The following is a 17,696-nucleotide window of genomic DNA, read 5'->3' as shown; positions in this document are numbered from 1 at the left end:
AATCCTACAACTTTTGTCTCATTTTTCTATAAAATGCTTTATTTTGCTAGATATTTGATCACCTCGGGACTTTTGGGACATCTTATATATTTTTTTGTAAAACATTTGGCTCTTTGCTCCTCACCGACCATGTTAGAATTGTGATGTCAGAGACGAAAAAACACGCTAAAAATTTAGGTGTCATTTCGAAATAAAAAGATATTATTTTGAAACAGCACTTTAGATGGCTTTAGCACACTCTTAAAATACCTCGAAAATCATTCTTTTCCCTTTATAATCAATCAACAGCTGTAAAATAACTGTAATATGAGGCCCAGTCCGTCTGGTCTTTGCACATACGCAGTTATTTCGCATGACAAAATTTGATATCACATTCATTTTACGGTTGTTGATCGACTGTCAAGGGAAAAGAATAATTTTCGAGGTATTTTAAAAGTGTGCTAAAAGCCATCTGAAGTAGTGTTTCGTCGAAATATCTTTTCATTTAAAAATGGCGTCTAAGAATTTTCAGCGTACGCTTTCTCACCTCTGACGTAACAATCTAACATGGCTGCGGCGAGGATCCAGGAGCCTTAAGATAAACTTTCGAATTGAACATATTGTATTGAAGGGGTGAGATCTATGTCGCTATTTCATTCAGATTGAAACGTCAGAGTTCTCTTTCAGTATATATATAAAGTGTTTTGTTCAGCAATAAAATACGAAGCGATAGTACTGCGGGGGTGTGTTCAGATTCCTTACTCCGAGTAAAAATATTTATCCGAGTCCGTTCAGATAGCATCCGAGTAAATATTTTTTGACTCGATAAACTGCGTTCAGATTGGTGGGTTGAAGTAATCAAGTTAACTCTAGAGTCAAATTCTCAATCTGCCATTTTTTGCCGATCAAAAGAGTTACTCAGCGTATTTTGGCGGCAAGCTTGAAAATGATACATTCAAGCCGAAACGTGACTGATTGTGAGATCACTGAGATAAATGTAGAAACGGACCCGACTCGCCACTACTTCTAATTAATTAATTAATAAAAAAATATATAATAATATAATTAATAAAATATAATTATTAATTAATTTAATTAATTAATTCTTCCTCCTTGTTACTACTTTGCAGCGTCTCACTGAACAATAATCTGAACAGTTGTTCACTCGCATAAATAACCGTAAAAAATAGTATTTCTTCGACTATTCATTTTTGTTTATCTCCCACCACTTTATCTAACACAAAAAGTAACTTAAACCGTTCAGAGCCACAACCTTACTCGGTGTATAAACTGATCGGGTTAGAGTCGAAATTCTAAACAATTTAACCCCAGTCGTTGGGTTGGGAATCTGAACACACCCCAGGGAGTTCGTGAACTTTATTGTGTCAGATTGTGTGTATAATTTATATACATATATGTACGTATTTTACTAAAATGGACCACACACAATTAAGTCAAATATTTAATCAGTAATTATTAACTGTCATCAGTGATGGGTGACATTACATATTTTATTTTGCGTATTATTATAAAGCTTATTTTTGTTTAAAAATTTTTCTTTGCTTTTTAGTCATTTTTTAGTCATTATTCACGGATACACTTTATTGTACATATAATATATTACATTACAAAGTTTTTTAAATCTGGAAAATTCATATAATGTTTCTCTTTTTAATTGAAGGTAGTAGCAGCTCCTTATAATGATCATCTATGCTTTGCGGTGGCCAAAGAACTTGAAGCAACGTTTGGTGGATGGGTTCCACCATCGTAAATTGTATACAAAATATTCGTGTTTTTTCATTAAGGCATCTGTTTTGTTAGTGCAATCAAAATATTTTGATGTTAGAAGCAAGAAATCATTAAAATTTATTTTTTCTTGGAAAATACAATACAAATACAATACAAATACAATAGAAACTATTTTAAAGAATATAGTTCTAAAGAGTTCTAGAAAATTCGATAATTCGATAATTGTTTACAAAAGGAAATATTTTGTTGATAATCTTGATCTGTACATATATTGTAAAGGTGAAGATCCTGATTCACAGTAACTTTGTTGTAATCCGCGCTCGTACATAATAGTTTTCGTTATATATAATTAAATATTTTTTATGATAAAATTTCTATATGTATAATGTTTAGCTTTTAATGTCATAATTGAAATATTACGTCAGTAAGTGGGGAATCAAGGGTTTTTTAAAGGTAGTTGCAGGTAGTTGTATTATATAATAACATTCAAAAATTATATCGCATAGCATAGGAAAAAGTTGAAATAATCTGACCTTAAAGTATCTGATAATATACTTCAAAATAAAAAATTGCAACATATTAAAATATAAAAAGAAAATCAAAATTAATATGAACAATATTTGATAGTCGTTAAATAGTTTTTCCGTAAATTTCCATTATTTAAGATAGTTTTTTTACATTTATTAATTGGTTTATACATTTACATGCAATATACATAATGCAATATACATATACATATTCTATATATGTAAATACCCATACAGAACATAAATTGTATTAAATTAATTTGTATTAGATATATTCTCGATGGATATGAGATCCATGAATATGCAGGAAACAGCCATTAGACATACTGATATCCAAATATCCGCAATATAAGATTTTAATGAAGGATTAAAAGAATAAGCTAATAAGAGCCGATACGTCGGAAATAAGAACGCAAACTTTTTTATACTTATTCTTTATTTCTTTAGAACGTTTCGGTCCTTTCTTTGGACCATCTTTAGCTTAACGTGTGATACAATATGATGTATAATATAATACTGAATATATAATACTGATATTATACATCATATTGTATCACACGTTAAGCAGAAGATGGTCCAAAGAAAGGACTGAAACGTTCTAAAGAAATAAAGAATAAGTATAAAAAATAGGAACGAAGTAAAGTCGACCCAACTAGCCAAAATTATATTTATTTAAAAAACACACAACGTTTCGACCATATGGATGTGGTCCTTATCAAGTGTAATACTGAAACAATACTTAAATCATGGATAAATTGCAAGAAGAGGATTTACACTTCTAACCAGCAATTAATTTTCTTACTACGCTGTAGACGATACGATTTAATCCCGTCACACATCAAGAATTTAAAAACTAACATTTTTTTCCATAGTAACAGCGTTAGTCGTAAGTTTGACAACACTATTATTAAAAATCAGTTTAGATTGTTAAATTTAGAGATTCAAGATTTAAACATTAACTTAAACTTCTTACGAGCAAAGATTAAAAATATTGAAAAAAGACTTTGATAATATGCCACATGAATTTGTTGCGAGTTTCTTTCAATTCAATAGACAAAAAATGTCGGCATTTAATTTTAGGGCAAAAAACAATGCAATTAAGAAATTTAACAATTTAAAAATCAAACACAACTTTAACTTAAACCCTTTTCATAACATTGACAAGTCCAAATGGCTAAATATCAGTAGTAAACAAATTCCTGACACTGTTTCTGACTTTTTAAGCTTAGGTGAAAATTTTGCATTACCTGTTCATCAGTCTCAGAAACATGACCGCAAAAGTTATGTACTTGAGGTTGTTAAAAATTTTGAATCAAACTTTAAAAACATCCCTACAGATTCCATAGAAACAACGCGGCTCTCTATAGCAAATACGCTTCAAAGATTCCTTGACGAAAGAAAACATATTAATTATTTAGATAGACATATTCAAAAAGAATTTTTAAATTGCAAAACGTTTTTACGTGACAATGAAGATATTCTCGTCACGAGGGCTGATAAAGGTCAGACTACAGTCGTCATGGACAAAAAAGATTATTTGGAAAAAATGGAATTTTTGTTAAGTGACCACTCTACGTATAAAAAATTAAAGAAAGATCCTATAAAGCAGTTAACTAACAAAATTAACTCATTGACAAAATCTTGGCGTAGCAATGATTTAATAGACGAAATCACCTATAAACAACTGAATTGCACTAATGGCAACCTACCACGTTGTTACGGACTACCCAAGATTCATAAGACTGGTTTCCCATTGAGAATTATTGTATCGTCACTTGGTAGTCCGCTATACAATGTCTCGAGTTACATACACAACTTAATATATAACTCCATTAAAAAACCAATGTCCCATATTAAAGATGGGTGGTCATTTGCTAAAATTATCAAAGACATGCCTATCAATGAGGATGATGTAATGATCTCATTGGATGTTAGTTCTCTATTTACAAACATCCCCAAAGAATTAGTTATAGACGGCATTAAAAAACGTTGGAGCGACATTGCGATAAAGACGAAATTTAATTTACCCCAAATTTTATATGTAATAGAATTGATTTTGGATTCCACTAGTTTTAGTTTTAACGGACATTTCTATGAACAAATATTCGGTAGTCCAATGGGCTCCCCACTATCACCGATTTTGGCGGACATTGTTATGGAGGATTTAGAGACGCATTGCTTGAGTTTGCTTAATTTTGACGTACCGGTTTATTATAGATACGTTGATGACATTTTTGTCATTTTGCCACGTGAAAAAATTGATGAGATGCTATCGACATTTAACAACTATCATCAACGGTTGAAATTCACATACGAAGTTGAAATTAACTCTTCGATTAATTTTTTGAATACGAGCGTCATACGGAGCAATAATATACTTATTACTGATTGGTATAAAAAACCGACATGGTCTGGAAGGTATTTAAACTTTCTTTCTAACCATCCGTTGAAATACAAAATCAATACTATTTACAACCTCATAGATCACGCTATTCTATTATCAGACAAAAAATTCCATAGTAAAAATATTGATACAGTGCAGGAAATTTTACTGAATAATTGTTTTCCAATGCGCATCATCAAAAAACATACAGATAGAAGAATTAGTTTTCTAAAAAATCGTACTGATGATAACAGTACATTTGAAGCGTATGATGGGCGTTCAAAAATTTCTCCTTACATTTCGTTGCCGTATGTCAAAGATGTGAGTGAGAGCATTGGTCGTTCGCTAAAAAATGCGGCGCTAATGTCGTCTATAAAATAGCCAATAAATTGGACACATTAATAAAACGAGGCAAAGATTCATTGCCCAACAATGATAGAACTAATGTTGTATACAAAATTAATTGTAATAATTGTAATGCCTCATATATCGGGCAAACGAGACATATGCGCACTCGTGTAAAAGAACACTGTAACAATATAAAATTACATGCGACAAATCATTCTGTTATAAGTAAACATAGACTAACATATGGACACGATTTTGATTGGACATCACCCGTTATATTGCACAGCGAAAAACATGTTAGAAAGAGAGAAATCGCAGAGATGTTTTTTATCAAAAAAGTTAGCAATACAATTAACCCACATAAAGACACTGAGAATCTCAATAACATTTATGATAAAATTATAAAGGTCGTATAATCTTTGGCTTTATATATTTAGTTTTTGACGAATCATCATAACGATAGGATCGTTTTCTCTTTTTCTCTCTTTCAAATGTTTTGACAAAATTGAATTTATGTTATGTTTATTTAAATATGTTGTAACTATATTATGGAAAAGTTGACGTTATCGTTAATTTGGCTGCACCTCTACTAATGAAGTATGTAAAAAATCTCTAACTTTTGACATATCAAACCGTCTCACACTTATGATTTAAAACTGTATTGTTTCAGTATTACACTTGATAAGGACCACATCCATATGGTCGAAACGTTGTGTGTTTTTTAAATAAATATAATTTTGGCTAGTTGGGTCGACTTTACTTCGTTCCTATTTTAAAATTTTACTAGCGACTTTTTAAGTATCTAATTATTATTTTAAGTATAAAAAATTTTGCGTTCTTATTTTCGACGTAAGAACCGGCTCTTATTAGCCTATTCCTTTAATCCTTCATTCGAATATAGTAGAGCCTTATCTCCATCATAATAAGATTTTAATATCCATAAGACACAGTATCCAGTGGATATTTATGTAGATATCCATTGCATGTATGCTGGTATTCTATTATATTAGGTTTCTGCGTAGATCTACACATTCAATGTTCTGTATACACGTCCAATAGATTAAATTGGACGTTTACATCTTAAAAGGATAGGGATAGGTTAGAATTGGTTATAAAGGTTTATTAAAACTGGTTTTTATTAATAAACTGATGTTTATTTATAAAATTAATTTTTTTTTTAATTAGTGTGTGCAAAAGTCCCAAGTAACAAACTGACGTCATTAAACGTCAAAATGACGTATGCTTGCTACCTTTTTTCGTGCCCGATTTCAATAGATGACTTTCATTGGAAAAATTGGACACGAATTTTTTATTAGACTAACACGCAGCGCGCGCTAACGCGCGCGCCTTCTTCGATAATTACTTATAGATAATAATAATAATAATAATAATAATAATAATAATAATAATAATAATAATAATAATAATAATAGTAATATTAATAATATTATATATCACTCATTCTAGATGTAATTAAAATGATATGATAAGATAATTATTAATTTTTAATTAAATTATACATTTTAAACAATAATTTTTTAAATTTATATTTACTTTGTCATCTATTTTTTGCATCATTATAACATAATTATATATCACTTATATTCGTTTGTTATGTTTTATTAATTAAGTATTTCTTTATAAACGTAGTTTTTTATTTTTTTAGACATCATCATTTAAATAAATTTTCAATGAATCCCAGGAACGAACTCGTGAAAATGCGACATACAGTTGTCCATGACTGAAAATATCTTTTCGAAGATCTATTGCAATTTTGTCGAAAGTTTGTCCCTGTGATTTATTTATTGTCATAGCAAATGCCAATTTCACTGGAAATTGTCTTCTTTTGAAAGTAAATGGATATATATTTTCACAATATAAAGTGATACGATTTAAAAAAAACTATTTCTCCAATCTTATTACCTGTTAAAATTTCACAGCGTAATAAGTTATTATCTAAATCTAAAACTAATAATCTTGTACCATTGCATAAACCTTCGCTGATACTAAGATTTCTCATAAGCATGATAATAGTATATTTTCTTAAGCGTAATTCATAAGGTGGAAGACACGTTGGGTTTAAAGAGTTGAGATATTCTATCGGAATTGTTTCATATATATCTTGATTATCTCCAGTCGTTTCAAGAGTATCTATACTTGTATAAACTCTCTCTGTCGTTTCATCCAACAAATTTATTACTTTTTCGTTTATTTCCTCAACATCGACATTCCTTGCAGATAATATAACGTAATTAGCCATAGTTTTATATTGTTTATGTTTTATAATATCTTCGTACATGTCTTTAACTATATCTGAATTTACGTTTGCTATACATTTTTCTGGAATATGAATATTATCTGAGTGATCATTTAAAGAACCATTACCTAAATTTAATAAAAATTGTGCAAATTCTTTTTCCTGTAAAGTTCTCATATTTTGTGTCAATGAAAATATTTTAAATTGTTTCCATAGAATACTAAATTTTATCGATAAATTTATAATTTCACAACGCGTAGCTTTTTCTTTTACAGGTAATAATTGTCTAAAATCTCCACCAAGAAGAACGATTTTACCACCAAAATATAAATCATTTTGCATTATATCACGTAATGTTCGATCCATTATTTCTAATACATAGCGTGGTGCCATAGGAGCTTCGTCTATAATGAAAACATCTGCGAGTTTTAAATTTTCAGCCTCTTTAGATTGAACTTTAATGTTTGATGTAGAATCGGCGAAAAGAGGTACAGGTAATCCAAAAACTTTGTGTATCGTTCTCCCATTTGGAAGTAATGTTGCAGCAATACCGGTAAATGCCATCGTATTAATTATTTTTCCTCTACTTTTAAGTAGATAATACAAGGTTGTATAAATGAAAGTTTTACCAGATCCACCTGGACCATCAATGTAAAAACAGTTATCATTATTGTTACTTGTTGTTGCTATTAAAATAGAATCAACAATTTCTTTTTGTTCTGTATTTAATTGTTCATATTGTCGTATACCTATCGATGTATCTTCTTCAATCTGTTCTTCGTTGTTTGTTTCTTGTATTTCTTGTGTTTCCTCTATTTCTTGTTCAATCTCAGGAAAATTAGCAATATTTGATCCTTCCTTTTGAAGTAAATTAATAATATAATTATAAGCTTTCTTTATTCCCATTATAGGTCCAAATCGTCTTGTATAATCTTCCGACATATCTTTTTTAAACTCATCCCATAACTTTTTCGGATGAACTGGTTGACAATGAATCAAAATTCGTACGAATAAATTACGAAGTCGTCTTGGCATCATCCAAACTTTTGCTTCATTCATTGCACGATACCATTCTTTATCATCTTCTATGAGTCCTAATGCTAAACATGCAGCAGTAAAAGTTTGATGTATCTCGTTATTAACTGTTCTTAATTCTTGAAAACTTGTAGTTCCTTTAACATGTAGTAAATGTATACGTAAATGAAACAATTCTACTTGAGATGGGCTAACGGAATACATACGACCAATACAATTAAAATATCTTTGACGTTTCTCCCAACGATTAATAGTTCTGCCGTTAATTGTAATTTTTTAATATACATAATGAGATGGAATATCACTGTATAAATATTGTTTTGCTTCCTCATCTCGAGCATTTAACTGAAAATAATCTAATAACATTGTTACTCGTTCTACAGCAAATCTTATCGCATCATTATTAATATTATCATCGATTATAACATTATGTTCATTTGGTAAATGAACTGGTAAACGAAATATAGCGTGACTTTTTTCTTGCAAAGGTTTGCTTAAGATACGCCAACATGCTTCCACGGGTCCGACATATCGAGCTTCGATAAAATCTTGGATTTCATCATGGTTTATTGTTTTATCTACATTTTCTCCAATAAATACAGACGCAGCATCATGGCCTTTATAAATGTATTTATATAAATATTTCACAGATTGTATACTCGATACTATTTCAATATTAATATGACTATTAAATAAAAGTAAGAGCGTTGGATTAAATGGAACAACGTATCGATTATCAACAACATATCGTCTAGGTCTTTCGTACAGCAATCCATTATTTCTTCGACGATATTGTGGATAACCATCTTCATCCATAGTTGTTTCAGGTCGAAATGGTTTTGGAAAATGTTTCGAACATTTATCATTTATCAAACACCAATTTCCACATGGCCCATGAATCATATGTTTCATTACAACATTATGTAAACTTTCATTTTCATTAGGATCAGGAATTTCTGCAGAAATAAATTTATCAACTATTTCAGAATTTGATATCTTACAATTCTGTTTTAATGTAATCAATAAATGTATATGTGGTAATCCACGTTTTTGAAATTCTATTACATAAACGTATGCTAAAACTTCACCAAAAAATTTTTGTCTAACAATAACATCAATTAAATAATTTTTTTTTATATTAAATACCCGAGCACATATATCTGGCCTATCTGCAGGTTGTTGATTTGGAAGTAAATTTTCTTTAATTTCGCGCCAATTTGGATTACAAGTCATAGTAACAAAGATATCTGGTTTTCCATATTTCCGAACAATAGCCATCGCATCTTGATAATGTTGCAACATATTACGCGGTGAACCCACAAATGTCGATGGAAGTATAATCATTTTTCCAATGTGAGCATCGTTATTATTGGCGGTGTTTGCTAAATAATCAATTAATCCTTGATAAGTCTCAGCTCGCAATTGTTTTTGATTCTGTTTACAATAATTAATTCGGTCTTTTTCAATTTTTATATAACTATCTACCAGCCATTGTTGAAATAATCGTCTTCCCATAATGAAAATATTAAAATTATCACGTATAGCTATTCGATATTTTACGTATGCAGCTCTACTTATTCGTTTATTACTATTTCTGCGTTGTAAATTATCATGCCAACCTTGATTACCGTATGGATCATGGTGGAAAGAGAAAAGGTGAAACATTCCGGTGGATGCGCAGTCGTTCGAAAGTAGTGGGAGGTAGTCAACCAATTAGATTTTACCCATTCGGCAAAATCATATGATTGATACATGTATATTGCTGCAATGAGCGTCAAATTAAAGGGCATCATGCCGAAGTGTCACGTTAAAAATTGCAAAAATCGGACGTCTCACGTTTTTAATAAGAATGTAATGTTTTATACATTTCCCCAAGATCCAGATTTGCGATTGAAATGGTTGGAAGCTTGTCAGAAAGATAAAGAATACAAGAATAAAGATGGTAAAACTGAATTAAATTATGTTTGTAACATACATTGCTCATAACCTAAATTTTTTAATATAATAATTTTTATTGAAATTGCTTTCAGAAAGAATATGCGAGGTACATTTTCAGTCAAACTGTATCGAGGAACAAATGACCAAATACTGTGTTTTTATTTCTGATTAGTCATTAACGTTTGAAATACGCGCGTTGCCAAATGGGTAACATTTCATTGGTTGAAATTTCGGTCCCGCCTCACATGCCGCCATTATGCGCAATGTTTCACCTTTTCTCTTTCCACCATGGTATGGATAATATAATGGATAAATCCATGGTTCTACATTTGGATCCATCGTACTGACTTGTTTTAATGTTTTAGTACTTTTATTATAAATTGTTACATAGGTTTCAGGAATTTCACCATCTGCTGTAGTAGAAAAAACAGCTGCAACTTCATTTATCTTTTGTACATTGTATCGGCCACGATCGATGCCCTTTTTAGTTAAAAATCCTAATTGTAATTCACGTATATTGTTATCAGATGTTTGCTGTTGCATTTGAATTTCTTCGTGTATCATTTGATAAGATTGTGCAAAAATGTTATTTGTACGCATTATATTATCTATTAAATGTAAAATTTCTTGATCAAGATTCGAATTTTGATGTAATCGACATTCTGTTGCTTCATTACTATCCACAATAAAGAGTTGTCCATAACTCGGTGTTTCGTTAGATGCCGGATACAACGCGGTATTAATTTGATAATAGATTTGTCCTTGAATTTTAAAACAATAAGGTCCACATCTTTGCGCACTAAAATCTGCTATGTTTGCATTAAACGATGCGAATGAAAATGTATTATTGTAACCACGAATACGGTTATAAAAATGATTTGATTTTGGATGATTTCCAGTAAATAATTTATAAAGTTCATACGGAGGTTGAGGTAAAGGATTTAACTCAATATAGTCCCATGGCTACAACAATCGTTAAATGAGTTTCCTTTATTAGCTACTTTTTCAGAATTAAAATGTTTCGCACCACAATGTTCGCAATATAAATTCATTTCTCCTATATAATGTTCTACAATATTTTCTAATTGAATAATGTGATTAATATCCGTATATCCTTTTTTTAAAGCTCGATTTCTTTCGTACCACCTTATTTGTTTACTTTTATTATTATCATTTATTATATCATTTTGTGATGGTATTTTCTGTAAATTAATATAATTTTCAATCCTATTATCATTTAAGTTTATTAATCTATTTGATGTGCTAGGTATTGAACAAATATTATTGCTATTTAATGGAGTTTCTATATTAAGGTTATGAACATTTCTAATTATATTAATATCATCGTTAATATTAAATAACTTTATGTTATTATTTATTATACTAACTTCATTATTATTTTTTATCATAGGAACATTTGTAATAATTGATGTATTAATTGCTTGTGACGCAGTAGTAACTGTTTCATTTGCTGAATATATTACGTCTGTAAGTAAAGTAGAAGTTTGAAAATCTATTACTACATTTTTTGAAAAATTTACAGAAGTTTGTGTTATATTTGAGCAAATTTCATCATTTGATAAAGATTGAGAATTTTTCTTAAGCATTTTTCGCTTTTTTTCTCGTCTTTCAGCCTGATATTTTGCCTTTCTTTCTCGTTTGTTACGTTGATCTCGTTTGTTACGTCCTCTTCTTCTTCAACAGATTGAACTATCTTTCTTCGAGGCATAATTATTATTTAGATAATATCAATTAAAACTAATAATATAATAAAATGTAATAAAATATATATAAATTTCAAATAAAAATGATAATAAATCTTTTATTTAAGTTTTTGTACATAAAATTCAACTTATAAGTAATAAATAATAAGATAATGAAATAATCAAATAATTAAATAATAAAAGTATAATTAAAATAATTAAAATTTCAATTTAATATCACAATATAAAGTGATATATTGTGTATCACACATCATTACATAAATATTTTTTTACGGCCTCTGGTCTTCCAAACGTGGTACATCTTTAAAATCGAAATGACCATAAATTAATCGCTTGCACATTTCGAAAGCATATTGTCTGCCGAATCTTTCTTTTCTAAGCAGACATCAGCGTACTAATTGATTCATTTAATTTACATAATTTAATTATGCGACGCAAAGTGCGCGAGACAATTAAACTATGTAAATTAAATGAAAAAATTATTACGCTGATGTCTTATGTGTACGAAAAGATTCGGCAGATAATATGCTTTCGAATTTTGCAAACGATTAATTTATGGCTCGTCTTTAAATATTAATTACCAAATCTCTTAATCGCCGCGCGCGCTTTGCGTCTCATAATTAAATTATGTAAATTAAATGAAACAATTAGTACACTGTAGTCTACTTAGAACAGTAAGATTCGGCAAACAATATGTTTTCGAAATATGCAAGCGATTAATTTAGGGCTAGTCTTAAATATTAATTACTGAAGCTTAATCGTCGCGCTAACTCTGCGTCGCATAATTAAATTAAATAAAAATTCAGTAATTAATAGTTAAAGATAAGCCATAAATTAATTGCTTGCACATTTCGAAAGCATATTGTCTGCCGAATTTTTCCGTACCAATTAGACATCAGCGTACTAATTGTTTCATTTAATTTACATAATTTAATTATGTGACACTGTAAGCGCGCGCGGCGATTAAGCTTTGGTAATTAATATTTAAAGACGAGCCATAAATTATTATGCTGATGTTTTATGTGTACGAAAAGATTCGGCAGACAATATGCTTTCGAAATGTGCAAACGATTAATTTATGGCTCGTCTTTAAATATTAATTACCGAATCTCTTAATCGCAGCGCGCGCTCTGCGCCTCATAATTAAATTATGTAAATTAAATAAAACAATTAGTACGCTGTAGTCTACTTAGAACAGTAAGATTCGGCAGACAATATATTTTCGAAATATGCAAGCGATTAATTTATGGCTTGTTTTTAAATATTATTTACCGATGCTTAATCTCTGTGTGCACTCTGCGTCGCATAATTAAATTTTGTAAAGGTTCGGTAATTTTGTTCGGTAATTAATAGTTAAAGACGAGCCATAAATTAATCGCTTGCACATTTCGAAAGCATATTGTCTGCCGAATCTTTCCGTACACATAAGACATCAGCGTACTAATTTATTTATTTAATTTACATAATTTAATTATGCGACGCAGAGCGCGCGCAGCCATTAAGCTTCAATAATTAATATTTAAGGACGAGTCATATTTTAAAACACAATGTTAATACAATAATTTCCTTTAAATAAGATATCAGCGTACTTATTTTTTTATTTAATATACGTAATATAAGTTTACGCGGTACGTTTAAGCTTTAAATGCAAAAATTAATCGAGCTATAGGTCGTAGAATACATTCTTCTTGGACGCATTTTGTAGGGCTTGAAAAGACCTTTCAAACGCTTTCAAGAAAAATGCTTTACGACTTATAGCTCGATTAATTTTCGCGAAAAACGTTTAAGCTTTAAATGCAAAAATTAATCGAGCTATAGGTCGCAGAACATTTTTCTTGGACCTATTTTGTAGAGCTTGAAAAGACCTTTCAAACGCTTTGAAAAAAATGCTCTACGACTTATAGTTCGATTAATTTTCGCGAAAAACGTTTAAGCTATAAATGCAAAAATTAATCGAGCTATATGTCGCAAAAATCCACGTTCTGGAAAGCCAGAAGTTGATGAAAATTAAATAAAGGCATTGGTGGACGCAAATCATCATATAACAACACGAGAAATTGCAAAAATATTAAATTTATCGAATTTGACCATAAAAAAATATACATTTTCATGCAAAAAAAAAAAACAAAATTACTTTCCAAACAACCTAATATGTATATACATAGGGTGTTCATAAAGTTCATATCTTTGCTTATAAGGAAAAAAATAAAATCGTTGAAACTATGTACATTCATTAGTTTTTTCTACATATAAATCTTGAAAAATTACACATTTTTTCCAGTATAAAATCTCAGTGCAAAATCTATCGGATACAATTATTGTAAAAATTGACATATTATCTTTTAAAAAAATGTTATTAAAATTATAATAATTTTTAATAATTTCATTATTAAAAATAATATAATTTTATTTATAATTAATTTCTTAAATAAATTAATAATAATTTAATAATAAACAATATAATTAATTTCAACATGAAATACATAACAAAAATTTTTAAACATACATGAAAACATACTCAGATAGTATGTAAAACTAAAAGGTGACAAAAAGATCTCTTTTTAGTTATCTTTTTAGCAAGATTTTTGCAAAATATATTTTTTTTTATTATTTTTAATATTAATTAATTTCTTCCTTAAAAGATAATCAATATTGAAAATAATATTACATTTTATATTTGTGTATATTAATATATTATAATTAATAATTTTATATTATTTTAATTAAATATATTTAAAATATATTAAATTTTTTCATAATTTTTTAAAACAAATTTTTTAAAAAACTTAAATTTATATAATTCCTCGACATATTATAATTAAAGCAATAAATTTTCTAAATGGTTATAAAAAGCAAACAATAGATTTCGATATCACTTCAAACTAAAATAAAAAAAGAATAAGATATAAAATATTTTTAATTATTTTTTCATTGACTCTCTATCCTGCTACTATATCCTTCGAAATTGAAAAATTTTATACTAAAAATTTACTTTCTTTTGGACATTTACGTACTATGTGGATAAACTAATATAAATTTAAATATTTTTGTAATATATACCTCTCTTTATTGTTTCTTTTTCTCTTTTCTTCCTTTCTTCTTTTTCTATTTTGTTCTTTTTCTATCCCTATTTTTTTTATTATCTTTTCACTTTCTATTGAACAAAATTTTCTTCTTCTTTCTTTCTTTGCTTCTTAAACTTTGAAACTTTAAGCATGAGAAATACATAATATATAAATTTTTAAACGAGTACAAAGAAGCAATCTTATAAATATAAATTTAAATGTATTCGTAACAGATATATGTATACCTTATTTTTTATCGTTTTCTCTTTTTTCTTGCTTTCTTTTTCATATATCTATATTTTTTCTCCTTTTCTCTTTATTTTTTTAGCGCCTTATTCTCACTTTCTATTGAATAAAATTCTTTGTTATTTTTATTTTTCTTCTTTATTTTCTTAAACTTTAAATTAAGTAGAAGATATATAACACATACATTTTTAAACATTGTACAAAACAGTAATCTAATATATAAATTTAAATATTTTGGCAATATATACACACATATATACATATATATATATATATATATATATATATATATATATATATATATACCTCGTTCTTTATCGTTCCTTCTTCTTTTCTTTTTCAATTTTCCTATATATTTAATTTCTATATTTTTTTTTCTTTTGATCTTTATCTTTTTGACGTTTTCTCAATTTTTCTATCAAATAAAACTTTCTACTTATTCTCTTCTTTAATTTTATCTTCTTTATACGAAAACAAAATTGTCAGAATTTTTTGCTCAATACTATGATACGCATGAAGTAAGTCGCGAATAATACACGCGAGATAACCAGCATATAAACATGAAGGGAGAATATATTTTTTTGGAAACAAATTTATCCCTAAAATCTGTGCGGAAGAAAAAGTATAGTAATTTCTATTCGTCCTCTATAAACGTGCACTAAATTGGTAGACATGAATATTAACAACTCAAAATTTCTTATTTAAAATAGATAATAACTGGGCAGCTATTATGTATTTATATTATGTATTATGTATTTTCGGAAACGTTTCCGATAGGAATTTATTTTTCATTAGATTTCTTATATTTTCTAGGAAAAAACAAAATTATTCCAATCGGAAACGTTTCCGAATATATACATAATAACTGCTCTGCATAGCAATTATAATTGTTGATTAGAAACAACGCTTACATACAGAAGACGGATAGGAACTTATATCTTTTTTTCTAGCACAGATATGGATATTTTCAAACCATGTATTCTTTCTCTATGCTTATATGCTCTAAGGGTACTATATATAGTGTCCAGCTTACATTTTTTTTCGAATTATAACATTAAGTAAAATATAATAAATATTTCAATAATATTTGTATATAATTTGTATATAATAAATAAATAATCAAAATATCTAACAAATAAAGAAATATTACAATTTGTTAAATAAATGATGATATTTTTAATATAATTTATTTTTTTTAAATAATGTAATATAATATGATGTATTTGATAGAATAAAATAAAATTTTATGTAGAATTTTATTGTAAGCAAATTGCATTACCGCAATTTATAAGATTTTTTGTACTTTAATATTATATATATTACATATAGAGTTACATGATTATATATTTGAAAGAATACAGAGATCTTATTCATAATCATTTTTATTTTCAGGAAAAGTTTTCACAACATAATATTCAAATAAATAGTCAAAATTATAAAAGTCGCCAGTAAATAAAAATCCAAAGGAAGTTTTTTCCGACCAACACTGGCCAAATTAATATTTATTAAATTGATTCACACAACATTTCACGTTTTCACGACCATAAAATTATTATACTTGTCGAGATGAAAGAGAACTTGTGTTTGTGATAATATTCAACTTCCATGGTTCAAGCGTTAGTTTTCATGCGGTCGAAAGATCGAGTACAAATACTCTTAGATTACATTTCAAACTACAGGATAAGTCATTTAATTGTCATTCATATTTTGCATGTATGTCAGATGTATGACAAAAATAAAAATGTGAAAATTGGAGAATTTTTTTTTTTTTTTTTTTTTATAATTTACTGCATATTTAGTCTGTGTTTTTTTTTTAGATTATTTACTGTACATTTATTCTATATTTTATTCTGTTTAATTTATTTAATTAAATTGACTAATATATATAAGTTTTCATTTTAAGAAAAAGTCATCACCTTTTAATATGCGAGTTCTATGGATCGAGGGTTGGTTCTAATATAAGCGAAAGATCGAACATATATTGTATACTTTAGATAAAAAATTAAAAAACCAACACAACCAGAAAAGATAAACTGTAGACAACTTAAAAAAAATTTAAGTAAAAACTTACAATACAGCAAATAACAAAATATAAATATATCAAAAAAAAGTAATACATTTATATAATTGTATTTACTCAGGGACCAAATGAGAGTTTGTCTGTTCATTGATCATATAATAATATATATATTATATTAAAGATACATTTAATATAAATGTTATGAAATTTAATAAATAAAATAGAATGAAATACAATTATGCAGAAATTTATGAAAAAAAAGAAAAAGATTTCTCCAATTTTCATATTTTTATTCTCTAAGAGAATTTGTACTCGATCTTTCGACCGCATTAAAATTAACGCTTCAACCATAGAATTTGAATATTATGATGCAAAGACTTTTTCTTAAACTAAAAATAAAAATGAATAAGATCTCTTTATTTCTA

General features: G+C 28.0%; 2 protein-coding genes across 2 annotated transcripts in view; both read left to right on the top strand.

The window, feature by feature from the left end:
* The window catches only part of LOC145945496 (fatty-acid amide hydrolase 2), a 29,021-nt gene extending 22,889 nt beyond the window's left edge, over positions 1-6,132 (top strand). Inside the window, exon 10 of the mRNA XM_083054555.1 lies at positions 1,661-6,132. Within this exon, the coding sequence (XP_082910681.1) occupies positions 1,661-1,750 (90 nt within the window). The 3' untranslated portion in view covers positions 1,751-6,132. The remainder of the gene's footprint in view (positions 1-1,660) is intronic.
* Positions 3,775-4,775, top strand: LOC145945622 (uncharacterized). The gene is made up of 2 exons (XM_083054678.1): positions 3,775-4,673; positions 4,760-4,775. Exons 1-2 carry the CDS (start codon positions 3,775-3,777, stop codon positions 4,773-4,775), a joined length of 915 nt encoding a protein of 304 aa, XP_082910804.1.
* Positions 6,133-17,696: the final 11,564 nt, after the last annotated feature.

The sequence above is a fragment of the Prenolepis imparis genome, unplaced genomic scaffold (assembly GCF_030444845.1).
Source record: "Prenolepis imparis isolate NDT839.2.m4 unplaced genomic scaffold, iyPreImpa1.0 SCAF_14, whole genome shotgun sequence".
Lineage (NCBI taxonomy): Eukaryota > Metazoa > Arthropoda > Insecta > Hymenoptera > Formicidae > Prenolepis > Prenolepis imparis.
The sequence above is the reverse complement of the archived record's forward strand: the minus strand, read 5'-3'. Positions and strand labels throughout refer to the sequence as shown.

Excerpts from the sequence above, each read along its gene's own strand:
- LOC145945622 (XM_083054678.1), top strand. The coding sequence starts at position 3,775 with ATGGACAAAAAAGATTATTTGGAAAAAATGGAATTTTTGTTAAGTGAC.